A 25,335-nucleotide genomic window follows, 5' to 3' on the forward strand; every position below is an offset into this window, starting at 1 on the left:
CAAACAGAGAGCAATAAAAGGGTTGGGAATATGACCAATCAGGATTTGAAATCATTTTTTATTGAAACAAAAGATTTTCATTTCAGTCCCAGACAGTCCCTTATGGTTTTCAAAAAGCGTGCTTTGGGTTTTAAGCGCTGACATTTCCAGACTCATCTGCCTTCCAAGTGACCCCAGACCTACCCCTTGTTTTTTTTTTGCTTAATTTTTCTTTTTTTTTTGGGAGGAGGCGGGGATTTGCATTTGCTTGTACATCAGCGAGACAAGAGGGTGAGGAAACAGAAAAGGTATACAACAAAGTCCTTTTGGCACAATCACTCCCGTGTGGCTGAATTGACTCACAATGGATTTTCATGGAGAACCAGGACAGGTCAGTATGCAAACAGAAAGAGTGCTGTAAATTCTCACTTGGGGAAAGCACTGAAGGCAGAAGAAAAAAAATAAAAAATAGATTCCTAACACGAGTTCGATTGATCATGTTGGAGCGGAGCTAATGCTCTGTTCCTGGTAAAGGATTGTTCATTCAGAAAGCATGCGCTCCAATAACAACAACAAAAAATATTCACTTGGACAAAAAAAAAACAAAAAAAAACCACACACCCTCACAGAGAACAGCAAGGTGAAGGAGGGAAAAGTGCTGATTTGTCATCTTCACATAAAGCAGGGGATCTTTTTCCTCGAAGGGGACCGTTTGGGGTTGCGATATTTAATTTATGACAAAATAAGTCAGCATTTGTGGGCTTCATCATCGTTGCTCTTTTTTTCTTCTTCACATTTTCTTGACCTGCTGCAAGTTTCCCAGCCCTGACAAAATATTTCCATATGCTGTTTACTGACTGATTGACTGGACTCGCTCTCCTCTGAGCTGGTCTGACATCAAGTTTTTTATTTGGGGGGGGGGGCAAAAAGTGGGAGCGGGCAAACGTCTTTTGCAAGGAAGGATGGCTTCATGTTAACAGTCGTGCGGACGCAACGTCACCGCAAATGGTGATCGGACATACTCAATTAGGATTGTGAGAGAAAAAAAAAAAGTTGCTGAGCTTTTTGGGTGAATTTCAGGATGAACCTTCACAACGCACTCAAGCCTCTACAAAGGAACCTAAATTTACCTTTCAACTTCAACGCAGGTCAGCAGTTTCAGCGCCACTTTGAACAACTTGCTGTTCTCGGCCAAGTTTAGCATTTTAGCAATCATGCGCTTCACATTTTTGACATTATGAGACCACGACAACAACGAACAAGTGATGGGACTGGAAATGGCCACTGAAAGTCATCGGCAGGTGACAAGAGCGACTCCGAAAGACGACCACGTGGACGTTCGGGCAAACAGAAATTTCCTTATTGGAGAAGAGAAGTTGCGCAAAAAGTGGTGAAATGCTCACCAGCTAGACACGCGATTCCAAAATTTAGAGGAGGTCGAGTTCACTTGTTAAGGAGAAAGTGAATTTTAGGTTCATCCTGAAATTTCTCCAGACAGACAACTTTTTTTTTTACCAGTAGAGCATTTGTGTTTGAAACGTTTTCTCTTTGTTGAGCGTCTCTTCTCAAGCACGATGAGCAGCGAGACGACAGCCTCGTGAATAAAGGGATGGGAGACTTGCGGAAAGCGCGGCCTCCGCGACTCCATGGACGTGCGCGTGCTCTCCTTCACGAGAGATGAAGAAGAATGAAGGGCAAAAGGCAGCTTCTGAATCAAATACTGACTGACGTCGAAAATGAGGAGAGATGGCCTTGAAAACAAGTTACGATTCTCCCATCACGTTGAGGCTGTGAAAATAAATACATCTCCATATATATAAGGCGGGGAAGACTCATTTGTTTTTCCCAACTTCAAACAAAAATTTGGCCTGCACTTCCCAGTTTCAAAAGCAGGACAGACATCTCCTTGGAAAGAGGTGGTGTTTTTTTTTTTTGTGTTTGTTTTGAATTCCCTGATTCTTTCACATCTCACGAGAAGAAGCTGAGAGGAAAAAAAAAAAACAGCCTGGCAGCGACATCTTCCACATCGAAAAGAAAAGTAAGAAGAGGACAAAGATTCCGCGTCCTTGTTCGAGTCCTCTCGTGAGCCTTTGGCCTAAATGAGAGCATCCTTGTCCAAACGCAAAAAAAAAAAAAAATATTCAGGAGTTTTAGTTTTTTTTCCTCATCCAAAAATAAGTACTTTTACTTTCAGAGTTGCTGTTGATCGTATTCGCCGATGACTCGTTTGATATGTGCCAGTTTGTTGTGCAGATATTCACAGCGGTTCTTCTCTTGGCTATAGTGGGGGTTGATCTGCAAGGTAGAGAACGAGCAAAATCAAGACCGGCGTGCAGCGGGAGCTTGAAATACCACTTGAATTCCTTGGTACCTTTTTAATGTTCTGATACTCTTGGAGTATCTGATTGTGGATTGTCTGCAAAGCAAAGAAGACGACACCACTTGTTTTGAATGTCGGCGCTCCGGAAAGAAACGAGCTGCTCCCGGAACAGAAATCGCTACCTTGTACTTGTCGGTGCCCGGCTGCAACTTCTTCAGCTCGTTATCCAGCTCGGTGAAGTGTCGGGTGATGCTTTCGATGCGAGCGTGCAGACCGCGGTACTCGCTGTACTCCGAGTTGAAGTCGTTTTTATACCTCTGACGCTGCTCCGGTGACGCGATCACCGTGTACTTCCTGGGGGGGGGTCGGGAGGAATTACGAGAAATGATGACAACAATAGCGGACAAACCAAGCGGAAGTCAAACAATGATCTTTTTATTTCCCGAAGGAAATAATAAACGTGGAACAAAACGTAAAGAAAATGTGTGGGTGGTGGACTTGCGAGTTTAGAATTTTCGCTTCAAGTGCGGAGGGCAAACGAAAAACAGCAAGTGTGACGTCGTTGAACTTACAATAAGTAGTCGGCCACCTCGGGTGACGATGAAATGCTGGAACTGTTGCACATCCCGTTCAGAGCTGAAACACAACGACAAAAACGTGAACATTCACAAGTAACTGGCGAATTGGAAATGCAAACTAATTGACGACCAAATTATGGAACGGACTGTTCCGTGTGAATAAAAGTTGCGACAAACAAATTATTTACGGCATCCTCGATCATAAAAATAAGGAAAAAAATGGAGCCATTGAGAACTAGAGTGGTCTAACTCCACATTTGTCATTTTTATGTTAGCTCATTTACCGCCATTGACGACTAAAGACTTACTCGGCTGGCAATGAACGAGTTAAGAAAAAGAATGCTGGTTGAACTCAAGGTTTAGTTGCAGTTTTTCCTCGACGGCACTCGGCACTTTTGCAGAGTCGTCAGTGCAACACGGGGCCAACTCTCACATTCCAAGATGGCCGCCAGTGCAAGTGCACGTGCAAGTGCACGTGCAGGTGAAGATGTGAATGTGATTCGTCAGCTTTCAAGAAGTATTGTAGAAATTTCCCTTTTATTTGGACTGATAGCTTATTTGTAATCTGTCATTTATTTTTTTTTCACGCCAGCTAGACAATCCTGATGAAGTTGCAACTATTCCAATTGATGAAAATACTTCACTGGTGGATTTAAGTGCAAAAATACAAATACATCATTACATTTAGTCAAAGGCAAAACCTGAGAAAAAAAAAACAGCTTCTGTAAAAACAACTATTCTAATAAGTCATCATTGCCATTTAAATAACAGAGAATGATAAAAAAAAAAAACCTCCCGTCAAATAACCTTAACTTTGAATCATTCTTGACGATGGCGTTATTCCACTCAATGCCTCATTTTACCAAATAACTTTTTGAATGGCATTCCAAGCTGTCATATTTAAGACAAGTCCAACTTTGTCTAACGCATCATTAGCAGTGTGCACAAGTGTCCAGCAGGGGTCACTGTTGCATCCGTGAGTCGCACACTTTCGAAAAAGATGAATCACTCTCAGTGATGACGAAGGAAGAAACACACAAGGGCTTGCTTTTATACTCTGGGCTTGGTTTCAAACAGAGTCAATACATTATTTCCAATCGAGAATGACTCATACACTGTGCAGAGGATTTTAATTTTTTTTTTGAAGATGGGATTCTACTGGCTGGCGATAACAACAAAAACAACAACAATGTTGTATGCGAGCCTTCCGTGAAATGTGGGCCTGTTTGAACACTGCGTTATTATCGATTGGTTGAATGTCAACAGGTCATTTTATTGTTCCGTCACGAGCTAGAGGAACGATTTCTTCATTGTCATTCAAAAGTTTGAGTCCAATTGCTGATCATTTGCCGCAATCCCAACTCAAAACCAAGGTGAAAATGAGGCCGCATTTGAAGGAGGCCAGCTCTCCGGGAGAACACGTTACTCACTTGTGCTTTTGAGTGGAATACTGTTGCTTTTGAGGTTTTCGGGGCTCATCTCACAGCTTCGATCGGGCTCAGGCACTGCGTGTGGACTCTTCCTCTCCTTCTCCTCTTGGCCTCTGGATCGCTCCTTGTCTTTCTTCTCCTTGTCTTTATGCTTCTTGGATTTCTTCTTGGGCTTTTTGCTGCCGGTAGCGGCCAACGGACTCGGCTCACGCGGTAGCGGAGTGGGGGAGGCGCTGACGGGAGGCGCGGTTGTGCCCGAAGGAAGCGAAGGCGCTTGGGCCAGCCTCTCCGCCGTCGTTTCCTGGGCGTCGCAGTCCCTGCCGTTGTGGCTCGAGTCGTTGCTGACGTCCGACAGCGCTTCAAACGCTCGCGGAATATCCAGCATGGCGAGCGGCTGGGAGCTGGACGTCAGGGCGGCGTCTGGCAGGTGAGCGGCGAGTCCTGTCGGCGCTCCGCCGGCCTCCGCTTTGCCGTCGGATGAGCCGAGCTTGCCGTTGAGAGGACTTGGCGCGGCTTTGCCGGCAAGGTGCGATATCCTCGGCTTCTTATTGGCGAGCGGGTCAATGAAGTCTGTAGCGGGACGTTTCTGGCAGAAAAATATGAAATGTCACCAATCAGGTTATTTGCTAATTGTTAGCCTACTTCAAGACCGGAACTTTAAATGGTGGCAGACGGACGTGTTGACTCTCATTTCAAATTGCAGGACTGATTGTGATTGTATGGGTCGAACACAACCTCTTTTTTAAATCCCCTTTGAAGAATGAACAAGTCACATTGATGCAGAGTTTCTCAACTAGTGGGGGGGGGGGGGGGGGGCACGGTGCGATGCTGGGGGGCGCTTTTTCCCCGCTGTACTCCTATAAAGTGTAATTGCACATCCACTCCAGTAGTTGGCAGTGGCGCTCTCATGGTGCGCAGTGAGTATCAAGTCGACGGTGTAGGTTTGTTTTGCAACAAAAATGCTCTTTATAAATTGTGGCAGAGAGTGGGTGCTGGTGGGGGGGGCATGAATTGTTTTTTTTTCTTGCTTGTAACAGAAAATAATTGAGAAGCACAGCATTAATGGTGGAAAATATTTTGAAATGATTGATTTTAATCAACTTTCTTTGTATCACCAAAAAACGAGGAAAGAATATTCCTGATTGGCGGGCGAGACATGACCTGCAAATGTTATTTGTTCATGTGTGCCACGTGTTTTACATCCGACGTGATCTAATTGTGGGACGAAGCCAAAGGTTGCCGCAATCTCCCACATTTTTGGCCCGACACTTCTCCTTCACTCCCACACGCTGACTTCATTTCACTCAGCAGATGCTGACGTTGTTGAACATTGCCTCCAGTGAACGGGCCGCAAAATCCCGCATGTGTTTCGTCTGACGGGATGAGGACTCTCACCTGTGACGGTGAGCTGCCGGCCAACTCCTTGGGCGGGCTCTCGGGAGGAGGAGCGGCATTGTTCTGAGATTGGCACTGCTTCCTGGAAGAACAAACGCATTCATTCCCAATAAATCGACCGGCAGTCACGCCATCTTTCCACAACAATGATACAGATGGGCCGCGACTGGTCCGACAAGAGCGGCGTTCATGCGGCCAAACTGAGCAAGTGGACAACGGAACTTGGCCGTCGTACTTTTAGGGAGGGCACTCGGTCACACCAAACAACATGCCGCCACCAAACGTCGTGCGTGTTTTTGTGTGCGCTAGGGGCCAGAATGGAGGCAGTGAAATGACACATATGGCTGAACCTTGGACTACTGCCACTTCACACGCGCACACACAAAACACAGAGATCAGCATGTGCTGGAACTCGGTTGCATCACGTGCAGCACAGTCATGTTGCTGTGTGTGATGTGACTGATAGCTGCTGGAGGAGCGCGCGTGCGTGCGTGCTCATCTCCCAGTATCTGGACATGTGTGCAAAGTCACAATCCCAGTGAGGGCCGAACGTTTACAACTGTTGGCGAAGGTCGAAAAATGCGCTTTCCCGTCAGGGTTCGTTTAAGGTCGCAAAACCTTTCCCAAACTGTCGTCGGACTTTTCTTGTGGCGAGCGGATTTTCAACATGTTCAAAAATGATTGAGGCGTCTTTAGCCGTCAATGGCAGTGAGTGAGTTAAGCGTTTCCGATGAGTTTGTGCAGCAGGAAGTGCCTTTGGAGGGTCTGCGCTTCACTTGATGAAGCGGCGCGCTCTCTATTTTTTTCGCATTGAATTGAGTCGTTTGTGATCAGCCGAGCACTGCGGTCCGACCTATAAATAGCCGACTGGAAGCAAACAAATCCTGAGGAACCACTTTTTTTTTTTCCACTGGGAAGAAAGCCAACAAGAAACTTCATACATTGCTCCGACGGCAACATGTCGCAAGTTGCATACGACGGGTGCGTTCCAAAAACCCGTCTTGATGCCGTATCACATCAAATGGGACTGCGGAAACGATGGCATTCAATTTGCCGTCTGATACACGATAGCCGAGATTTTTTTTTTTTTTAAGGACAGGTTGGTACCAACAGGTGTTTGCTTTGACGCAAGCGTTCTAACGAGAATTTCTGTCGCAGAACATGGCAGAAATTTGAACGGAGTGAGGAGATAACTTTATACTTGTCAGACTGAATTTTTGGTCCAGTTTGTTTTGACGCGTTGGTGTTTATCGCCCTATTTGTGTTTTTACTTTTGTATTTTACTCTGTACAGCGTCCTTGAGTGTCCCGAGATGCGCTCCCAAATCTAATTTATTATTATTAAAAAAAATAGCAATAGGACTACTCTTGAAAATATTTTGTTTCATTCTCGTATTGTGACAAGGACAAAATAGTTTATCGCAGGAAAACATTTTTTTTTAAATTCAAATACGTCTTTCTTCCCTGACAAAGACAAATTGTTTTATGGCAACTCTTAATAAATAGAACTTTATTTTCGTTACATTACAACATGCCGTGCCTGAAAAATTATTGCGAGCATTTATTCGTAGCCTTACGACTTTATCTCTTTAATTGTACAACTTTTCCAGACCGCGACGTTTCTTGCAAAAAAAAAAAGTTGAAAGAGAAGTCCTAAATGACAAAGTGATCGGTCGCACTTTTCAATGATGACTTCAGCAGGCGCGCGATCAAATCCAATGACAATCGCCACACTTGCCATCCAATCCAACATTCCAAACTAAAAAAAATCTTACCTGAACAAGATTCTCTTGAGAAGCTGCTGGTCTCCTTCCGTGTATCCGGGCCAGTCTTTATGAACTTCCTGATATAGAAAGTCTTTTAACGTGAGCGTATGATCTTTGCCGTTCAAGTTGGCCACCTACGAAAGGAAAAGACGTCAGCGCTCAGGATGCCGTCGGGTAAATCAAGTGGTCGCGTGTGACCTGTTGCAGGTGGCTGTCCAGGGAGTCTTTGTCCGAGCGCAAGAGGCCGTCTTTCTGCAACCTGAGGAGCAGCTCGGGCTTCTTGTAAGGCTTGAGGGCCAGCAGGTGCACCAGGCGCTCTCGGAGCGGCCGCTGCTGAGCGCTGGCTTTCTTGACCGCGCTGCTGGAGATGATGACGGGCCGAGAGGTCCTGCGCGAGGGGGCCACGTCGGACAGGGCCGATGCCGGTTTCCGGATCTGAACTCTTTTGCCTGAAGAGGAGGAGACGATATTTCTGAGTGAGCTGCGAGATTTGAGCGTTGCAGAAAGCGTGAGAGGATCTGATCAGGCCCATCAATTGGAACGACAACTAAAATGAAATCTGAAAAAAGCCATGAACAAGCCTTCGTGAAATGCTTTTTCATCCAACTGTGCCGCAACGCTCCGCTCACATTAGGCCTGCCACACACACACACACACACGCACACACACACACACGCACGCACACGCACAACGACATGGCAGAAACTCACTGAGCTTTCACAAAATTAAATAAATCAAATAAAAATCATTTTGCCGGTTTGAAAGCCACCGCAACACTGTAAATAAAGTGTATTTTGTGTTTTACAATAATTATGTACACAGTGGTGGTGGTCTAAAAAAAAAAAAAAAAAAAAAAACAACAACTCCAGGCGGAATACGGCAAGACAGTTTGGGAGGTTGCAGTTAATTGGCGACATGCATTCCGATATTGTCATTCTTTTTTCCGGTCAACGCCGCTCACCGACATATCGGCCCCCGGGCTTGATGACAATGGCCCCCCTGCTACGCGTCTCCTCCTCGACCTGGGCCATGCTTTCTCTGGCCTTCTGGTACGAGTCGTCCGTGGCACAGACGGTAATCTTGTCTTGGATGGCACCCAAGCAGTCCAGCTGAATGCTACCCTCGCTGCCAAAACAAAGACGAGAGACCGTGAGAGAGGAAGAACAGGGTGGGGTGACGCAAAGCTTCAATGGGGGGGGCAAGTTATTACAGTCAAAACATTTAAAGAAACAAAAACTTTGATCTTGTAACCAAAGACAGTTTGACTCTTCAAATCCATCGGGTGCAACCGTTCCTTTCTCAATTTTCATAAGTCAGTGGGTTTCTCCACACCAACACACTAAATGCCTTTCTGTCTGACCGCCTTCATTTTGACAGTTTGGCAGCAAATGAGATGCCGCGGCCGCTGAATTTTATGGTTTCACATTGAAGCTCTGCGCGTTGCGAAGGATCCGGTCGGAGATGGAGTTCAACTCCACGGGAGCCGCTTGCGCAGTTTTCAGACTCTCCATTTTGCTTTTTTCCAGCTTATGTTTCATTGGATTCAGTCAGCGCTTTTTTTTTTTGTTTGTTTGTTTGTGGGACAACAGTGGGAGCCGGTCAACGCGCTTTGACGCGAAAAGTGTCAAGGAGGTCAATTTGCGGGGATCAATGAGGACTGGCCCGACTGACTTCCTGTTTCAAATCCACCGGCATCTCGGTAATCTTCGCCGATGCTACCGATTTACAACGGACATAAGAAGTCTACACACCCCTGTTCAAATGCCATGTTTGTGACAACACAACAAACAAAAAAAAACAAATAGACCACGAGTATATTTCATAACTTTTTCCCACCACATTTGTGACCTTTCACCTCTAAAACTTAAAAGGAAAAAAAAAAAAGACTTCTTTTAAAGAGGAGATGAAATGTCTGCACCGTCTCACGGATGTGGCTGTGTTCGAAATTAATCAAGCGCCGAGTCAGCACACAAAGTGCCTCTGAGAAACGCTCAATAAAGTTCAGCTGTTCGAGTAGGCTTTTCCTGGATTTTTTTTTCTTTCTAAAGCTTTCTATCCTGAAGGTTTTGTGCCAATGCCGACTGCTATTTGGAACGGTTGATCAACTCGGGAGATGTTTTATGAAGTGGTGGCGCGGGCGCGCAAGGCTAGAAGAGCGTGGCCTCACCTGGTGATGTACTGCTGGATGCAGTCGAAGCTGCCCTGCGGGTTGTCTCTGCCCACGTTGGACAAGTAGAAAGTAAACGCGTGCAGTTCATTGGAATTTTCCGACCGTGGTATTGAAATTTTCTGCAAGAAGGAGAAAACAAAACATGAACATGTGACTCATCAAAAAAGCTACAGAAGAAGAATGATATATGATGGTATATGGTTCTGGAAGAAATGTTGCTCCAAATACATCCCATCCACTTCAACCTTTTTGTACCCATAAAACGCTTCCATTAGGTCTTAAAAGCATCAATAATCTTATTCTCTCACAGTAATACGTTGCCACCGATTACTTCTCTTACGTCACTTGGGTTGTAAAAGAATCAACGCACAAAATTCAATGTCAGCACCTGATTGGTCGGATGTCACTCAGTGTCACACAAGGAACACCGGGAAAAATCCCCTTTTTTTTTTTAATTACCGTTTTGTTTTTTGGTTTCTTTAGTTGACAGATTATTATGTGAGTGGAAATTGTAAAAGCACAGTTGCGGTGAAGTATTGTCTTATAGCCTCGCTTTGGTTTCGTTTTACTTTCACTAACTAATCCTTGCACTCAGAAAAAAAAATGCAGGACGGCCGACACAACTTTGCATAACGGCGCAATAAAATTTTCATTTGTATTTTCATTTTAACAACATGGCTTAAGCATGAAAGAACGCCCCGGCTGAAAAGACATATGACAAGATCAGCCCCCCCCCCCCCCCACAAAAAAAATAATTTAAAACTTCTGCTATCCATCCAGCGTGGGAATGCATGTCATATTTGTTCATTTCCATCTCGTTACAATGACAACACGTCATTGTTTGAATTTGAAATAAGTCTGAGATCCACCAAGCGCCGACGCACATGTGCTGCAGGACTCTTCTTACTGAAAAAACACAAAGCGCGTCTTAAACTCCACAACCGCTTTCCATTCTCCAGTTTTCTGGCTCAAAACGACGATAAACTATGAAAGGCATTTCTCTCTCTGTTCTTTTATAATATATGGCACATCTGTGATGCTCCGAACGAAGCGTCTTTCTGACATGAGAACACTCGGACGTCAACATTAAATGTACGAAGGAAAAATAGTGTGCACTTTGTCATTAATGTCCTAAATGATTTCTTCATACCTAAAAAAAAATGCATTGTTTTCTGCATATCAGATTTGGCTTTCACGTCACATCGATCGTCAAAATTTGTCAGCAAAATCTTTATTTGCTCCCTCAACTGTCAGCAGACTTGGCAGAATATACCGCTCTAAAAATATTCCCGATAGACCGATATGATTTTTTTCAGGGCCGATACCAACAGGGGTGAAAAAGCAAACAGGCAGCTTACTGTTGATTGGCTGCTACCCATTGCACAAGGAACCAATCAGATGGTGCTGTGGGCGGGCCAATCTGCTTCTGCAGGCAGGGCCACCAGCACAGCAGAGAGAGAGAGAGAGAGAGAGAATCAAAATAAACCAGCTTTTAATTTATCGGAGGTTATTCAAAAGGCAGACGCCGATAATCGGCCTGGCCCATCACTAAAAACAATTCAATGGATGCAGTTCTAGCTGCCCTTTGAGGAGTCGCAGCAATGAATGAATTCAAACATGAAGTAAGACTTGAATTCAACTGGCAGCGACATCTTCGGCAAAGTCCATTCCGAACGATATATTCCTCATCCTGGTGGCGCTCAGAAGGCAGGCGGCTCGGCTCTGTTTGACGAAGGGCTTGACACGTGTGAAGGCTGCAGGTGGCCCTCTATAAATACGTGGCCTTTATTTCCTGTCCGTTTTGCTCCACTTTAGCTTTGCGTGACACTCACGCGTGTTCGCGCCAGAAAGAGTTTCTTTTCAATTCAATTTTTTGACTTAAAACGGACAAAGAGGAAAAACCCACTCAGGGGGACTACAAAGACGACTTTCTCTGGGACGACGATGATTTTAAACAACTCTCTTTTGGTTGTTTTACGCACGCAGTCGGTTTGACTTTCATTCCACGGATCAACAAGACAAACAGAAAAACAAAGTCCGGTGAGCGCAAAGGCATAAATCACCTCAGTTTGCAGTTCAGTGTTATTGGCAGAGAGTGCTTGGTTGGCGGCTGTGCCGCTATACATTACGGGGACATAAAACGCACTGCTGCAATTTGAGTCGGAGAACTCGGAAGGCAGAGGAGATGGACGTGTGAATGATTGTGACGCAAAGAGGCGACGCCGCAGAGGACTGACGCAGTCCACGCCGTGACTCACTGTAAAGAATGAGTGGAGAGCGAGGCTCCCCCACACCAAATGGCTCCCGGGCCCAAACTCATCACATGCGTGCAATTTGTGAGCGCGAAGAGTCCGAATATGGCTCGGCGGAACCGAGTAGCCGGAATTGCGTTGTCCTCAGAAATGGGAACACAGCGCAAAGTTGTTGGCAAATGGATGCATATCACGTGGATGCATCGAGTTCTTCTGAACGCTATGGGGCTGACTGGACAATTACAAAGTGCCAGATTGATGATATTTCAAGAAGAGATGCACGATATTCAGACTAAAAAAAAACAGCGATACTATGACGCAGATACCACTTTCAGGTTGCTGTGTGGAGTTCCTTTAAGGTCAACACAGATGACAACAAAGAAATGGGAGTCAAACTCCACTTAGAATCAGTCTTCATCTTACATCTCTAGGTGCGCCTTTCACATCATGAAATACTTTTTGTTGAAGTGAACGATTACAAAAACAAAATGCCAAGTAATGACCATTAGTTACTTTGAAAAGTCTTTGAGTAAAACCTATGCCACGTTCAACTAAATGTTTTGTTTTTCTATTTCTAAACAATATTTAATTAGAATAAAGTAATTCTGTCTGCAGGAACTTTGTCTGCAAAACATGCTCATGGTTTTGTTTGAGTGATTTTCAAAAATTTCAGAATCCATCGTAAATAAATCAAGCACAAACTTTTCCAAAAGCGCAAAACAAACGACTTGCTATGGTTCTCATCCTCCTAGTTGGGAACGGATGATTTTCGAAAGTAGTCACCGCAAACTGGGGAAAAGAAAAAAAAAAAAACTCGCTTGATTCATTGAAACAAATCAGTTGGAAACCAGAAAGATGAACAAACGACAAACGAAGACAGCGACGTTCTATTTACGACACGAGGTAAAGTTAGGACGCTTATCTGCGAGAAAAAAGCTCTTCAACAACATCGAGACGGAAGAATATATAAAAAAATCAAACAAAATACTGCCGCGTCCAGAGCTTACGACACAGCAACAGGGGAAGCGAAAACAATTTTTGATTCCGTTTCAAAGTAAAAGTAAAATGCACTTGACGTGCGTTGCCTCCCAGCAACCACAAAACAGACGAGGTGACGAAAACACCAAATGAGACGGCACATCCTGTCGACAAACAATGCTCCTGTTTAGAGCTTTTGGCTACTGGTACAAATGGATTTAAACGGGCTGTCCAAACAAGCCCCCCCCCCCCCCCCCCACCCCTTCCTGCATTGTCGTGCCTGCAAGTCTGCTCATCTTTTCATTCTGCTTGGCATCACGGAAACAATAGCTCTTTTCAGGATGGAGTCATTAGAAAAAGGACAAATTCAAAGCCACAGAGACCAACGACCAAAGTGGAGCAACAATGGACGCCACGCGGACAAAAGGTCTGATGGGGTAAAGGCGATTGGGCTACATTGCATGACAATGTCCTACGACCACAAATGATGGCGGCGTGATGCTCAACATGTTCCCGTAAAAAGCTCCAAAAGCCGCAAAGCCAACCCGACCGATTCCTAAAAATTTAAACACTTGCCTATTACGACCATTGGAAGGGCCATCATGGATGATGATATTGATCACATTGATGTCAGATTCTAGCTGAGCGTTGCATTTACAGGTGAGAGTTTTTAATCCAATCAGAATTCAGCTCGCTCGTGTTGCCAGGCAGATTTCACGATACCAGTAGCGCGCTCGATTCGTCTGAGGCCTTTCGATACGACCGTGCGGGCGTCTCTTCTGTCAACGTCAACCGGCTTTCACATTTGACAGACAGTTGCGAGAGCCAATCAGATCACCAGTTGATGATAGGAAGGATTTTTCGCTGGCTTTACGTTGAAGGTGATGAACGCGTCTCGTGATTGGATGCTCACTCGCGAGGCCGAATCAACACACCAGAAAGTCGAAACTGGCGACCGTTCGAAAATCTGAAATATATTCTTGCTTTTTTAAACCCCAATGGCCGAAGGAGGGAAAAGTGTGGATTTAATTGCAAGGCCATTTTCAGGCCGGACCTTTCAGGAGAAGCTCGGTGGTCAGTCGTGCGTACGTGTCTTTCTGAATATTATTTCTCCAGCTGTGGTGTCGTAAATGATGCTAATATGAGGGGGATTCATTCAAGTCGGACTTCACTGAAGGCGCAGGTGTCGAATGCGCGGCCCGCCACTGATTATTACAGTACGATCGTGTGTGACTTGTAGAGAAAAACGGTTGACAAGCATCCCTGAAGATTGGCATCTCATATAAGCTCCTCCCTCCCCGTTTCCGCGATCGTGTGACATCATGGCAGACCCGCAAGACGCTGTGTAAGAAAATAAACTCCACACAGCGCAGTGGGAAATTCTCGGTCGATGACAACGGGTCAAGCCACACCTCGCTTACAGAAGTGCTTCACGGTGACTGAAAAGCTGGAATGGTTTTTGGTGGGATATTTTGGGAAAGCCAACGGAATGCAAAGTGTCAACAAAAGCCTGTGACGGACGTTAAACGCAACATTTGTACCCATCTTTTCGTATCCTGGGCTCAATTTGGGGACATAAACGCAACATCGCCCGTGTGGCTTCTGGTGTTGTCCGGACAGAAATACGCAAAAAATTTACATTTGTGAGTATATTTAAAAGAGAGCATGAAAACAATACGGACAAACACACGTTCTGCGTGTCCGCAAGTTTTTATTTTTTTTACACCCAAAATCTAATTTTTTAATATCCTTTGTCATTAGTGGTGCAAAGGATCATCTTTTTCATTTTTGAAAAAAAAAACTAAGTAAAACTGTCATGATTTATTTTTCCTCATTAAATAATTTCAAGAAAACATTCAGCTTTTTTTTTTTTTTTTACACCGTAGTATAAAATTTGAATCTCGACCTATATTGTGCTCTTAAAACCTTAACGGCCTTATTAGACATCAGGAGTTTTTGTTTTCTTTTTCTTTTTTTGGCAAAAATCATTTCATAAAATAAATGAAAATGCGGGTTTAATATGCAGTGCTCTGTTCGGTTCGTTGCGGAGCATGCGATGCAGCTGTGAACGACCAAACTGAACAACTGCAAAAGAAATGCGACGCATCAGGCAATTGGCCTTCGCTCATTCATCAATTTGCCACAACGGAAAAATAATGCCCCCCCCGGGGTGTTCTTATCAGAAAACGGTATGAAGTGTTGCTACCCGGAAACGTCATTCAGATCTTCTGCGGTTACACACGTTTGTCCCCATTTTTCAATTTGTGCCTTGGCCATGTGGAAAACACGCTGACGTGCGTGTGCACGAGCTCCGCCGAGCGCTGAGAGCGAACGCTTGAAATGGTGTCGCAAAAGCATCCGCTGCGTCATTTAGCCACTTTCACACTCGTGCCGAACATTCTGACCTCAGCGGCAACACATTTTCCAAACGGAGTGATCCTGCTGCGTCGCTTGCGGAGGCATTTGATGTATTCTTGGACGGAAACATCCATTCGCAAACCACCTGATTGGTGCACGTGAGCCACGAGAGGTTCATACAGAAAAAAAAAAGGCCAATTGGGCTCAAGTGGCGAACTCTTCATTTGCTTGTGCATAAACGATGGCGATGAGAGAAGCTGCTTGTTTAATTCCTGACAGGAGGCATTTATTTGAAAGAGGCACACTTTATGTCTCCTTGATTCCAACTTTGCTTTGTAGTGGCGTGAAATGAGCGAGTGTAAGAATGAATTTATTTTTTGGGGGGCAGCTGGATAGCGTTTTTTTTTAAACTTCACTTAATGACAGCTCATCGTGTCTACTCGGGGAAAGTTTAAAAGACTGCCCTCGCAATAGAAATGGCAACGTATCACGGTGATATCTTGCAACGATTACAGAACGTAGAGGACAGCGGCCCTCGAGGACCGCTGCTGGATATGCCTGGAAAATAAGGATGGCTACAACCAACGCCTCGTCGATCATGAAGCATGCGGCCAATTTTCGGAATGAATCATTGATGAACGGCGCCGTGCGGCAAAATGGGAGTTGCAACCGGCAGAAGCGCTTTTGATTCAGTGTCAATAAGTCGAAAGCCGTCAAAAGAAGTTCATGACGGAAAATGGAAATGGAGTTAAACGCCCATCCCAACATTTATAATAAAGGGATATTAAATTTGATGCAGGCGAAAGTTCAAGTTCGAGTCGCACGAGCGACATGATCATGTGGTTCCGATTAAAAAAAAGGTTGTTTTGCAGCGTTGAGCTTGAAGAGCAAACTTGTAAACGATGCATGGCTTACCCCTTGGTTTCCATTAAATGTGATCAATGGTTGCGATGACAGGACCTAAAATAAAAGAGGAGGGAAAAAAAGAAAGGTTACCACGATAAATCCATTTCAACAATTCTTGCAGCACATTAAAAAAAAAAATCATGAAAGTTGATGACATCACGGGCTGAAACCATTCATGGTTCACTGAAAAAATGTTTACGTCTCAATCGAATCAAAAGCGAGCCGAGCATAAGCCAGCAAGTGTGCTCCCATGGTCTCCGGCAAACGCATGACGGATCAGCCGAGTCTTTCACGCAGACAACAGTGGGAGCAAACCACGGACGTTTTCCAAATACTTTCAGCCAGAACACACTCAGGCTGGTCCGTTGGTGACACGCAGTCATTTGTCACCATTACCAAAGAGAAAAACTATTTTCTTGTCTTTGCAAAGCTCATTAACTCATTGAGTGCCATTGACGGCTAAAGACGTCAAAGATTTTTTTTTTTTACTTGGCTGGTCATGAATGAGTTAAGGAGAGGTTTTGCCACGACATAACGACCGCCAAGAAAACAGGCACCGGTAATTCAAACAACTTTTTTTTTTTTAGAAAAACGATCAAAGAAATCTGACTCATATCCCAGCAAAGAGTGAAGACGAACACGCACACACCACAAAGAGGAAGTCAAATGAGCTCTTCTCCCTCCATACGGCGTCGGTTCAGATGAAATCAAAGTTGATGGCGGGTCAACTCTCATACGAAGCATTCAATCATCTCTCTTGTGTGAAGCCTACAATTCATTTGAGTTTATCTTGAATCGGCTTTTTCTGGAATCGTCGAGCAGCTCAGGTCACGAGAGAAACGCGACAAAAGCTTGAGTTGAACGGCAGTCACAAGTTGTCGCCACTTTTGACTTGTCCCATCGGAAGGCGCAACTTGCATGATTTGTTTGGCTCACTTTTTACGCCGCAGCGCCTTTCCTGAGGCAAGCCACCCGTTTTGTTTTTTTTTCCGGACCAGCAGTGGCAATGAAATGAGTTGACTTCAAATTTGTCACGGCGACTTGGAGATGCCATTAAGCATCTCGGACATTTTCAGAGCTTCTGTTGGCAGTCATCTGTATTTGAAAAGCAAACAAAAAGGAACCTCGTGGGATCGAGAGCGAGGCGGTGCAAATCCTGCCTTGACATTCCTGACAGACTAAGGTTTTGCAAACCCCGCTGGCTGCGTGACGGCTCTTGCGCACAAAGCACCTGGCTTACAAAATTCAAGGCATGATTCATTGATGATGGACTAATAACAAAAACATTAATATATGTCTGGTTCATATGTTGTCAAAGAAAATCTGTGGGTCAAACTACCGTATTTTGCAGACGATAAGCCGCTATTTATTTCCCCGATTTTGAAGCAGGCGGCTAATGCAACGGTGCGGCTTTTCTGTGAATTTTTCTTTCACCACTAGGGGCGCTCTTTAGTTCAGAAAATAGGCTAAATAAATCGAGATTTTTTTTTCCCTCTTGGGTCAGTTCTGTTTTATTTCGCAAAGTTGTTGCCGTTTTAAAAGTTTACGTACGTTTATGTGCATTCACAGGACAAAATCGTTCTGTACCAGTAAATAACTCGTTTTTTTCAACTTCGAAAACTGCGGCTATCGTTTTCTTTTTTTTTCCCCCAAAAGGAGTTGCTGTGGCTAATATACAGGTGCGCCTCATAGTCCGGAAAATACGGTCACTGGTCAATATAAACATTAGTCGCCTTTTTAAATTAGAGCTGGGAAAAGTACTTGACGTCAGTCATTATTGATAATTACTGTTTTGTTTTTTTTACCCATTTAAAGTGTAGGTTGTGGGTTCGGACATTGATATTGAATAATCAGCCAGCTCTATTATATATATATATTTTATTTTTTTTATAACCATTTGTGTCCATTTTTCCATAATTGACGTGTCCCAATTCACATCAGGCTCGATATTCTCACGCCGATGAATGCATGCTCATGAATCATTTTCCTAGTTTGTTTCACGTCTTGAGCTCAGCACAGTGGGAACATCAAGAACCTATCCAGGAGCACCAGACCTTTCATGGAGCCAACCTCCTTGGTTAAACCTCAACACGGCACCAGTTTTCGCAGTCCAGCCCCCCCCCCCCCCCCCCCCCCCCCCGCCTCCCCCATCCGGCTCCGCAAGCATAGTGCTACCATCAGCCCGTTCATTTGAATAGGCTGCTGACATGCCACTATTCTCTGGGACCCGATCCCAGAATGTTCCACAGAGCTAACCTTGGGGACAGAGCACAGGTCTGGACGGTGGGATTGATGACAAGGCCGCGGTTGCCGCCGCGCACTGCCAACTCGTCGCCAGGACTGTTAACATGGGAGGGGTGGCATTGGTGTGTCAGGGAATTCCGCCATGCCAGGACAGAGCTGTTAAATTTAACACCCGACACTCACATCTCCCGCCCTGTTGTGTTGACACAGCAAAGCCCAGAAAGTATTTTATAAATCACAGCCGAGGTTGACCTCATCACATTTTTAATGATCTCATTGAATGATGTCAAGCGGGGTCGTTTACTTATGGTTAGGATAAAATGCAGGGTTTTTTTTTTGTCCCCCCCCAAACTGAAAATCAGATTTTCTGATTTGAATTGATCACACAAGCAGGTTCTAATCAGTGTAAATGACTTGAAAAAGAGGGCGAGGAAAGGACTTGAAAATAGCACAAGAGCGTCGTGTGTTGATTGCGACCGCCGCTCGAAGGTGTTTCACCACGAGCGACCTCGTTGCGGCTTGACGAAATCCCTTTGAAGCTCTCAGCGCTTGCGCTGAGACTCAAGTTCAATGCGTTTTATTCATTTCACACGAGATCCTCCAAAAGAGGACTCGGGGACTCGCGTAGTTGATGTGAGCTTTATTTATACAAAAAAATAGAGATAACATTTCACGAGGGGCGGAGTTACATGGGGTGGCCTCCTTGTCACTCTCCGGCCACCTCCGCACTTAAAGTAAAATCTTGATCGGATTTTTGGGCCAATTTCACATGGCCATTTAAACCTGACCGGGGATGGTATGTCACACACACACACACACACACGCACACACACCACAACCACCCATCACTACAGTGTTGTGTCACCCTCGCCACTCCACGGAAAAATTTCCGCCTCCTCCCATGACTTTCACCAAAGCCAAACACAAACACCAAATAATGTCAGATTCTCTTCCGCACACACCAAGACGATCAGCTAAATGTTGAAATTATTGATATGCGTGCTCCCCGCTTTACTCGCCGTTTGTTTCATTTGCAACCCGTGCGTCTATTTGGGTTACATCGTCAACGGCGCAAATACCGACGGTATGTGACGACACTGTGTCATTACGTAAGCGTCACCGAGCTGATGCCGATGTTTTACGATGGGAAAAATCATCGGATCACTAAATCACCTCTTCCAAATAAAAGACACTCGTGTTTATCTAGCAAAGACTCTTTTGGCCAAAGTCCATCTTTCTATCCATTTATCTACTCTGCCTATGCTAATAAAGAACAAAATAAAATAAAAATCTTGAAGACAAGTCTGGCCATGGATCGGTTGATGACGACTTCCCTCATGAGTGACAGAAGATTATTCAAGTGACACGGGCTTATGAGGAAGGCAAACGCTGCAAGCGCATAAACTCCCTCTGTTGGCATACCGCTCAAGTCTGAAAGCACGCCCAAGGCAACGCCTGACGCAGGTGCCGCCCCTTCCGTGTCGCGGGTCATGGAGTGTGAACGCCGTGACACCGGGGTGACGTGATCGCTGGCGAGAAGGTTGCCACACAAGACTGAGGGCTACTGTGACATTTCCAGTCATATTTGGCCTGAGCGGCTCGGGTCATCCCTCGCTCTCGCCGTGTCCCATGATCAGCTGAAACTGGAGAGTCAGCATTCCTTAAATAACCATTGCAGTGGCACGTGCTAACCCGCTTCAAGCGACCAACCTCTCAACCTCCTCCCCCACCCGTCCCATCGCCATCGCTTCCGTCATCATTTCTATCGTCAATATCATGAAAAGGACCAAAATGTCCAGCGAGGAAAACAAAACTGAAAGTGAAGCTCATGACAAATAAAAAGAAAGGGAAATGGCTTTTTTTGTAAACACACGCGCAGATTTTGTCCATCACGCATACCGTGAGAGCAGACGCCAAGGCCGAACAATAATGACTCGAGCCCACCTCCTACTATATGACGGCATTTTATTATTTCAGATGCATGCATTTATAATGGCAAAATTAATGATATCATCAACAATGTCCTGTTTTATCATGCCGAAAAAAATCAGTGAAACTCAGATTTCCGCTAAGACTCGTCAATGCGAATTTCAAATGAAGCCGGCTTTGCGCTGCCTTGCCGGCAAATTGGAGCACTGAAGATTACATTGTCGAAAATAACCTGGCAAGTTTTTTTAAATCAGAAAAATGATCGCTTGCATTTTCAATTTCATCAATTTGTTTTGGAAAAAAAATCAATCAAAAAATAATGACATTAAAACTGCCCAGAAGAAATGAGGAATATGGCCACGCCCCCTTATGTTTGTGAAAATATCTATTTTTATTGTACCATTTTACCGGAAGCAATTTTCAATTAAAAAAAAACAGGAAAAAAGAATAAATGATAACACAAAAATGAACACTTAAGGAAGAATTTTCAATTGAAAAAGTGCTGCCGAAAGAATATATACTTTTATTTCAGCGTCACATGACCTGAACCTGAAACAATTCGAGACAATGGAAATTAATCCCCTACGAGGCGCAACCTCCTCACCAGGCTACTTCTCGAACTTCCTTCTTTCGACATTGCTCGCACTATCAGCAACCTGCCGAGTGTGTTCGCCCCCTGGTGGTTGTCTGGATGCTTGTTGAGAATATCTTGATCAGATATGCCGCAAAGCCACATTTGAACTAAATACACGTTGATAAATTTTGCCGACAATCTGGTTCGTTTCAACGCGACATTCAAAGTCACGATCTCTGTGAACATTTGATCAACTGCGCAGGCCTATAAAAGGACGTGCGCACAGACTTGCATCAAATGACAAACAACAGTAAAACTGCAACATGCATGCCAAGCCAGTAAATAAGATTAAACTTTTACCACCGTCTTTTCAGTCCCTTTAATTCTGGTTGCATGTTTGGAGGACGTAATCTGGCTGCCCCATTTACGCTGCCTGTACAGACTGGCATTTTCCCGCCGACTACGTGACACTTTTCTGGATAAAAATCCAGCTGGCAATTTTCCATCATCTGAGGTAGAATCAAGGCCATAGCAACAAAGTGCAATACTGACGGTGTCAAAGAATATTTGGCAGTGCCAGGACAGGAGGGGGGTGTGAACTGTTTAGTTTAGCTTGAAGTGAAGTACGCTTTCAAAATGGTGATCAGATGAACAAATGACAAAAAGCCACGGTAAATAGAACATTTGGCCAAAAGCTACGTAATTATTGCCCATCATTTTACCCTCACCTCAAAATCCGAAACTTTGATCAAAAGTCACCTCGAGCTCGCAACCGAGGGCCGAATTGGCTTACGTGCGGTTAGGAGGAAGACGAGTTCCCGGTTGCGGATGCTGTCGTAACGAGCGCGCCATCAGCTGACAGTCACGTCTCAAACAGGAAGGACCAAAACGCCCCGGTCGGCTCACTGCTTGATGACTGCCGTTGCACACTGGACGTCGTCGCAAACAGACATGTTTTTTTTGTCCCCCCCCCACATAATGCGAGCGGACAGCCTCACAGAGCGGTTTGCAGTCGGAAGAACGAAATAAGTGACACGACAAACCCAATGCTGGATGTAGGCGGCCACAAAGTAGCGAGTGTCTGGACGCGATGCTAATTCATTTGAACGAGAAATGCGACATTTTGAATACGACAAAATAAAGTGGCTTATGCAAGAAAAATGGAGGCTTATTTTCATAGTGACGAGAGTCAAAATACAATTCAAATGTCTCTAGTCGGCTGTAGGCTGACATGTACGAGCGGCAGGCATTGATCGGAATATTCGTTGACGCCATCAAATTCTTCGCAAACATAACCATGATGACAATATCGTAAAAAGCAACATTTTTGCAAACTCTGCTACGACATCAGTATCAGAAAAAAGGCGTGACATTTTTTCGCTCATTGGGCTACAATAAAGTAAAACGTTTGAAGCTAGGAAATTCTCGCACTTCTGAACAGGTGTTTGTTTTGACTTGATCAAATTCTTCCCAAACTTCGATGATGACAACGTCATCAAATTTGGCCGGTTTGATTAACGAAAGTGTGACACTCATCGTGAAAGGGATTTTTTTTTTTGTTGACAAAATCTAAACTTTTCATTTTACTATATGTACGCCGCAAAATTCTCGCACAAATCAGCCACTTTGACAGTTTGGTCATCAGATATTTCTTACACAAATTCAATGCCAACTTGGCAATTACTAGAACATCATAAAAACAATTTACACGACCACCAAATAGTCATAATAAAGACTGCGACAATATTGTAAAAAAGGTATTAGTTGACGCAACCAGATCTTACGCAAATAGCGATGGTGATAATTTTCCAATAAGTTATTTTAAGGCCGAAAATTCTTCGCAACTCAGCTATGATGATAATATCACAAAAATGCTTTATTTTGATGTCATCAAATTCTTTTACAACATGGCTACGATAATATTTTGGTGCAATGAAAGTCTCAAAACCTCATTGGAATTTTTTTCCTACTTATCTATTGACACGGACAAATTGTTTGCAAACTCAGTTGCTATGTGATGATACTGTAAAAAGGGGCTAGAAGTTCTCCCAACTCCCCAAACACAATGAAACATGTGAATTTGGCTACACCAATATTCGCTCCAATGAAAATATCAATATTTCAAAAAGGAATAAAAACAAACGGCAAACAGGAAGCTAATTAGCCGCCACAATTTATAGTTGGTGCTTATCAGCTGTTCGTGGCGCTGTACACAAACATTGCATGCGCAGATAAGGCCTCCTTCTCCTGACCAGCCAGGTTTTCCCTGTCAAATATTTATAGAGGCTGAAATGTTAGAAGGCAATCCTCCGGGCAAGTAGCAGCAGCCCCGGCACGGCACAGCTATTTCCGCAAATTAAACCAGGGGCGTCAAACTCATTTTGGATGTGGGCCACAATCCTAATTATGGTTTCCTTCGGAGGACCAGCGTGGCCGTGAAAACCACGCAAGTGTACAGGCTGTTGCTTTAAGGGTTACGATATTGCAACATCGATGCTAACTTCGTTAGCCTATTTGGAGAATTTTGCATTGGGTGTTAGCATCAACCTAGCGGACGTGCAAACAGACAGCGACGAGGCGCAAAACATGCAATTTTATTTTTAAACAAAGTTTATTACATTTGGCCAATTTTTGGGAAGTATTGAACAATATTCATCAAACTACTGATTTCTACGATGTTAGCAACTGTCATTTAGTGCTCGTAACTCAAAACGAGGCTCACAACACAAGAAAGAAAAAAGTCGTGGGGGCATGCCGGAGCATATGCCAGCTGGCCACAGGCAAAAGAAGCACTACACCCTGAACTGGTCGCCAGCCAGTCGCTGTTTTTCCTTTTTTTTGCCAAGTAATTTGAAATCGGAAGTTTTGGAAAAGGTTGCAAACAAATATGCGCTTACTGTTGATTCTACGTTAAGGGATTCAGTGAAAAATATTAGTTAAAATGAATATATCTATCGACACACACACACGTCTATCTATCCATCTATCGCCCAGCCCAAACCTAGGCTAATTAAAAACTGACAGCGCACCTGCTGCAGAACAGCAGCGTAAACAATGTGAGTATTCTCTATTTATATTTTTATATATATTTTTCTTTACAGATTTATTTTAGATCTTTTCTTCTTTATCAAAAATATACAAAAATGTGTTTGCCGGGGAGGAGAGTTTGGAAATGTTTAACGGAAGTTCCATTGAATTCAGTGGCCAGATTCGTTTTGAGATAAGACTGACTTGAGTTACGAGCATGGAACGCATGAAACTCGAAAGTCAATGAAGCGCCGTCCAGTAGTTTTATTTTATTTAAGAAGCTGCCACTGACGGTGAGGCCACTTGCTGGATGCTTCACCAGGTTGTTTTGACGGCTTAACAAACTTTCTGGAAAAAGGCTTGCAGTGAAATTTGGTGTTTCACAAACTAATCAGTGAGGGGAAATAATCCCCAAATTAAAAAAAATAAAATAAAATGTGAAACTCGAGTGTCCAGTGGAACCTTTAGACTGAAGTCTGGCTGTTGCTTGTTTAAAAAAAAAAAGAAAAGAGCTAGCTACCTCATTCGAGTCAAGCGGCTCAGTGGAGGAACTGAGCGGCCGCGAAACTGCCCGGGTATGGCCGCTTGTCGGGGCTCAAGAGGGGGGTTAGTGAGTTGGAATCGACCGACCCCCCTCCAGCTTTACTACCGCCGCCGCTTGTCACAGCCTCGCGGACACACTTCCAACAACCCCCCCTCCCTCCTTTCCTCACCTCAGCCCGAAATGTCTCGTTTCGCAGGGGCCCGGCGGTTCTCTTACCTTGCCGCCCCGGTAAGCCTCGAAGGCCCTCAGCGCGCTGTCAGTGAGTTTGACGTGGAAGACAGAGACATTGCTGCCGTTGCTCACTCTTCCACAGGACAGCCCGTAGCTCCGCTCCTCTTTCAGCGCCGCCATCTTGGCTGACGTTCCCACCACCACCACCGCCGCCGCCTCTACACACGCACGCGCACGCGCGCGGACACTAGTGCCGTAAACGGACAATTGCCGTTTCTTTAGAATTGGTTGTCAAATGGTGTCGTCACGCGATGACGTCAGGCCAGCCCATTCTGATTGACCTGCCCACATACAAGCACGTCAATCACATCGAGATTAAATATTAAAGAGAGCACTAAATACGTACGTATCTAGTATATATATATATATATATATATACATATATATATATACATATATTTATATATATATATATATATGTATAGTATACACATACAGAGAGCGTGAGAGAGAGAGAGAGAGAGAGAGAGAGAAAGAAAGAGAGGGATCGACAGACGGAGAGAGATTAAAAATGTGTCGGTAACCAACCTGGGAAACTAGCTGGACAACACTCCATTTATAAAACTCTGTCAAACTAAGCTTCACGCTGTTTTTTCGTGGGTGGACTCGACTATACTCAAACATTACGGTAAAAAAAAAAAAAGAGTTGAAAAAC

The 25,335-nt window shown here is 44.4% G+C and overlaps 1 protein-coding gene across 1 annotated transcript; it reads right to left on the reverse strand.

The window, feature by feature from the left end:
- Positions 1-38: 38 nt before the first annotated feature.
- On the reverse strand, positions 39-24,857 carry ell (elongation factor RNA polymerase II). The gene is made up of 12 exons (XM_088313404.1): positions 24,666-24,857; positions 16,141-16,185; positions 9,635-9,756; positions 8,429-8,592; positions 7,666-7,916; positions 7,477-7,601; positions 5,703-5,784; positions 4,308-4,893; positions 2,872-2,935; positions 2,482-2,653; positions 2,351-2,395; positions 39-2,274 (listed from the first exon to the last, which is right to left on the reverse strand). The coding sequence occupies exons 1-12, from the start codon at positions 24,798-24,800 to the stop codon at positions 2,170-2,172; spliced, it is 1,896 nt and encodes a 631-aa protein (XP_088169530.1). The 5' UTR covers positions 24,801-24,857; the 3' UTR covers positions 39-2,169.
- Positions 24,858-25,335: the final 478 nt, after the last annotated feature.

The sequence above is a fragment of the Idiotropiscis lumnitzeri genome, chromosome 13 (assembly GCF_059441095.1).
Source record: "Idiotropiscis lumnitzeri isolate Australia: NSW breed Sydney's pygmy pipehorse chromosome 13, RoL_Ilum_1.0, whole genome shotgun sequence".
In the NCBI taxonomy this organism is placed as follows: domain Eukaryota; kingdom Metazoa; phylum Chordata; class Actinopteri; order Syngnathiformes; family Syngnathidae; genus Idiotropiscis; species Idiotropiscis lumnitzeri.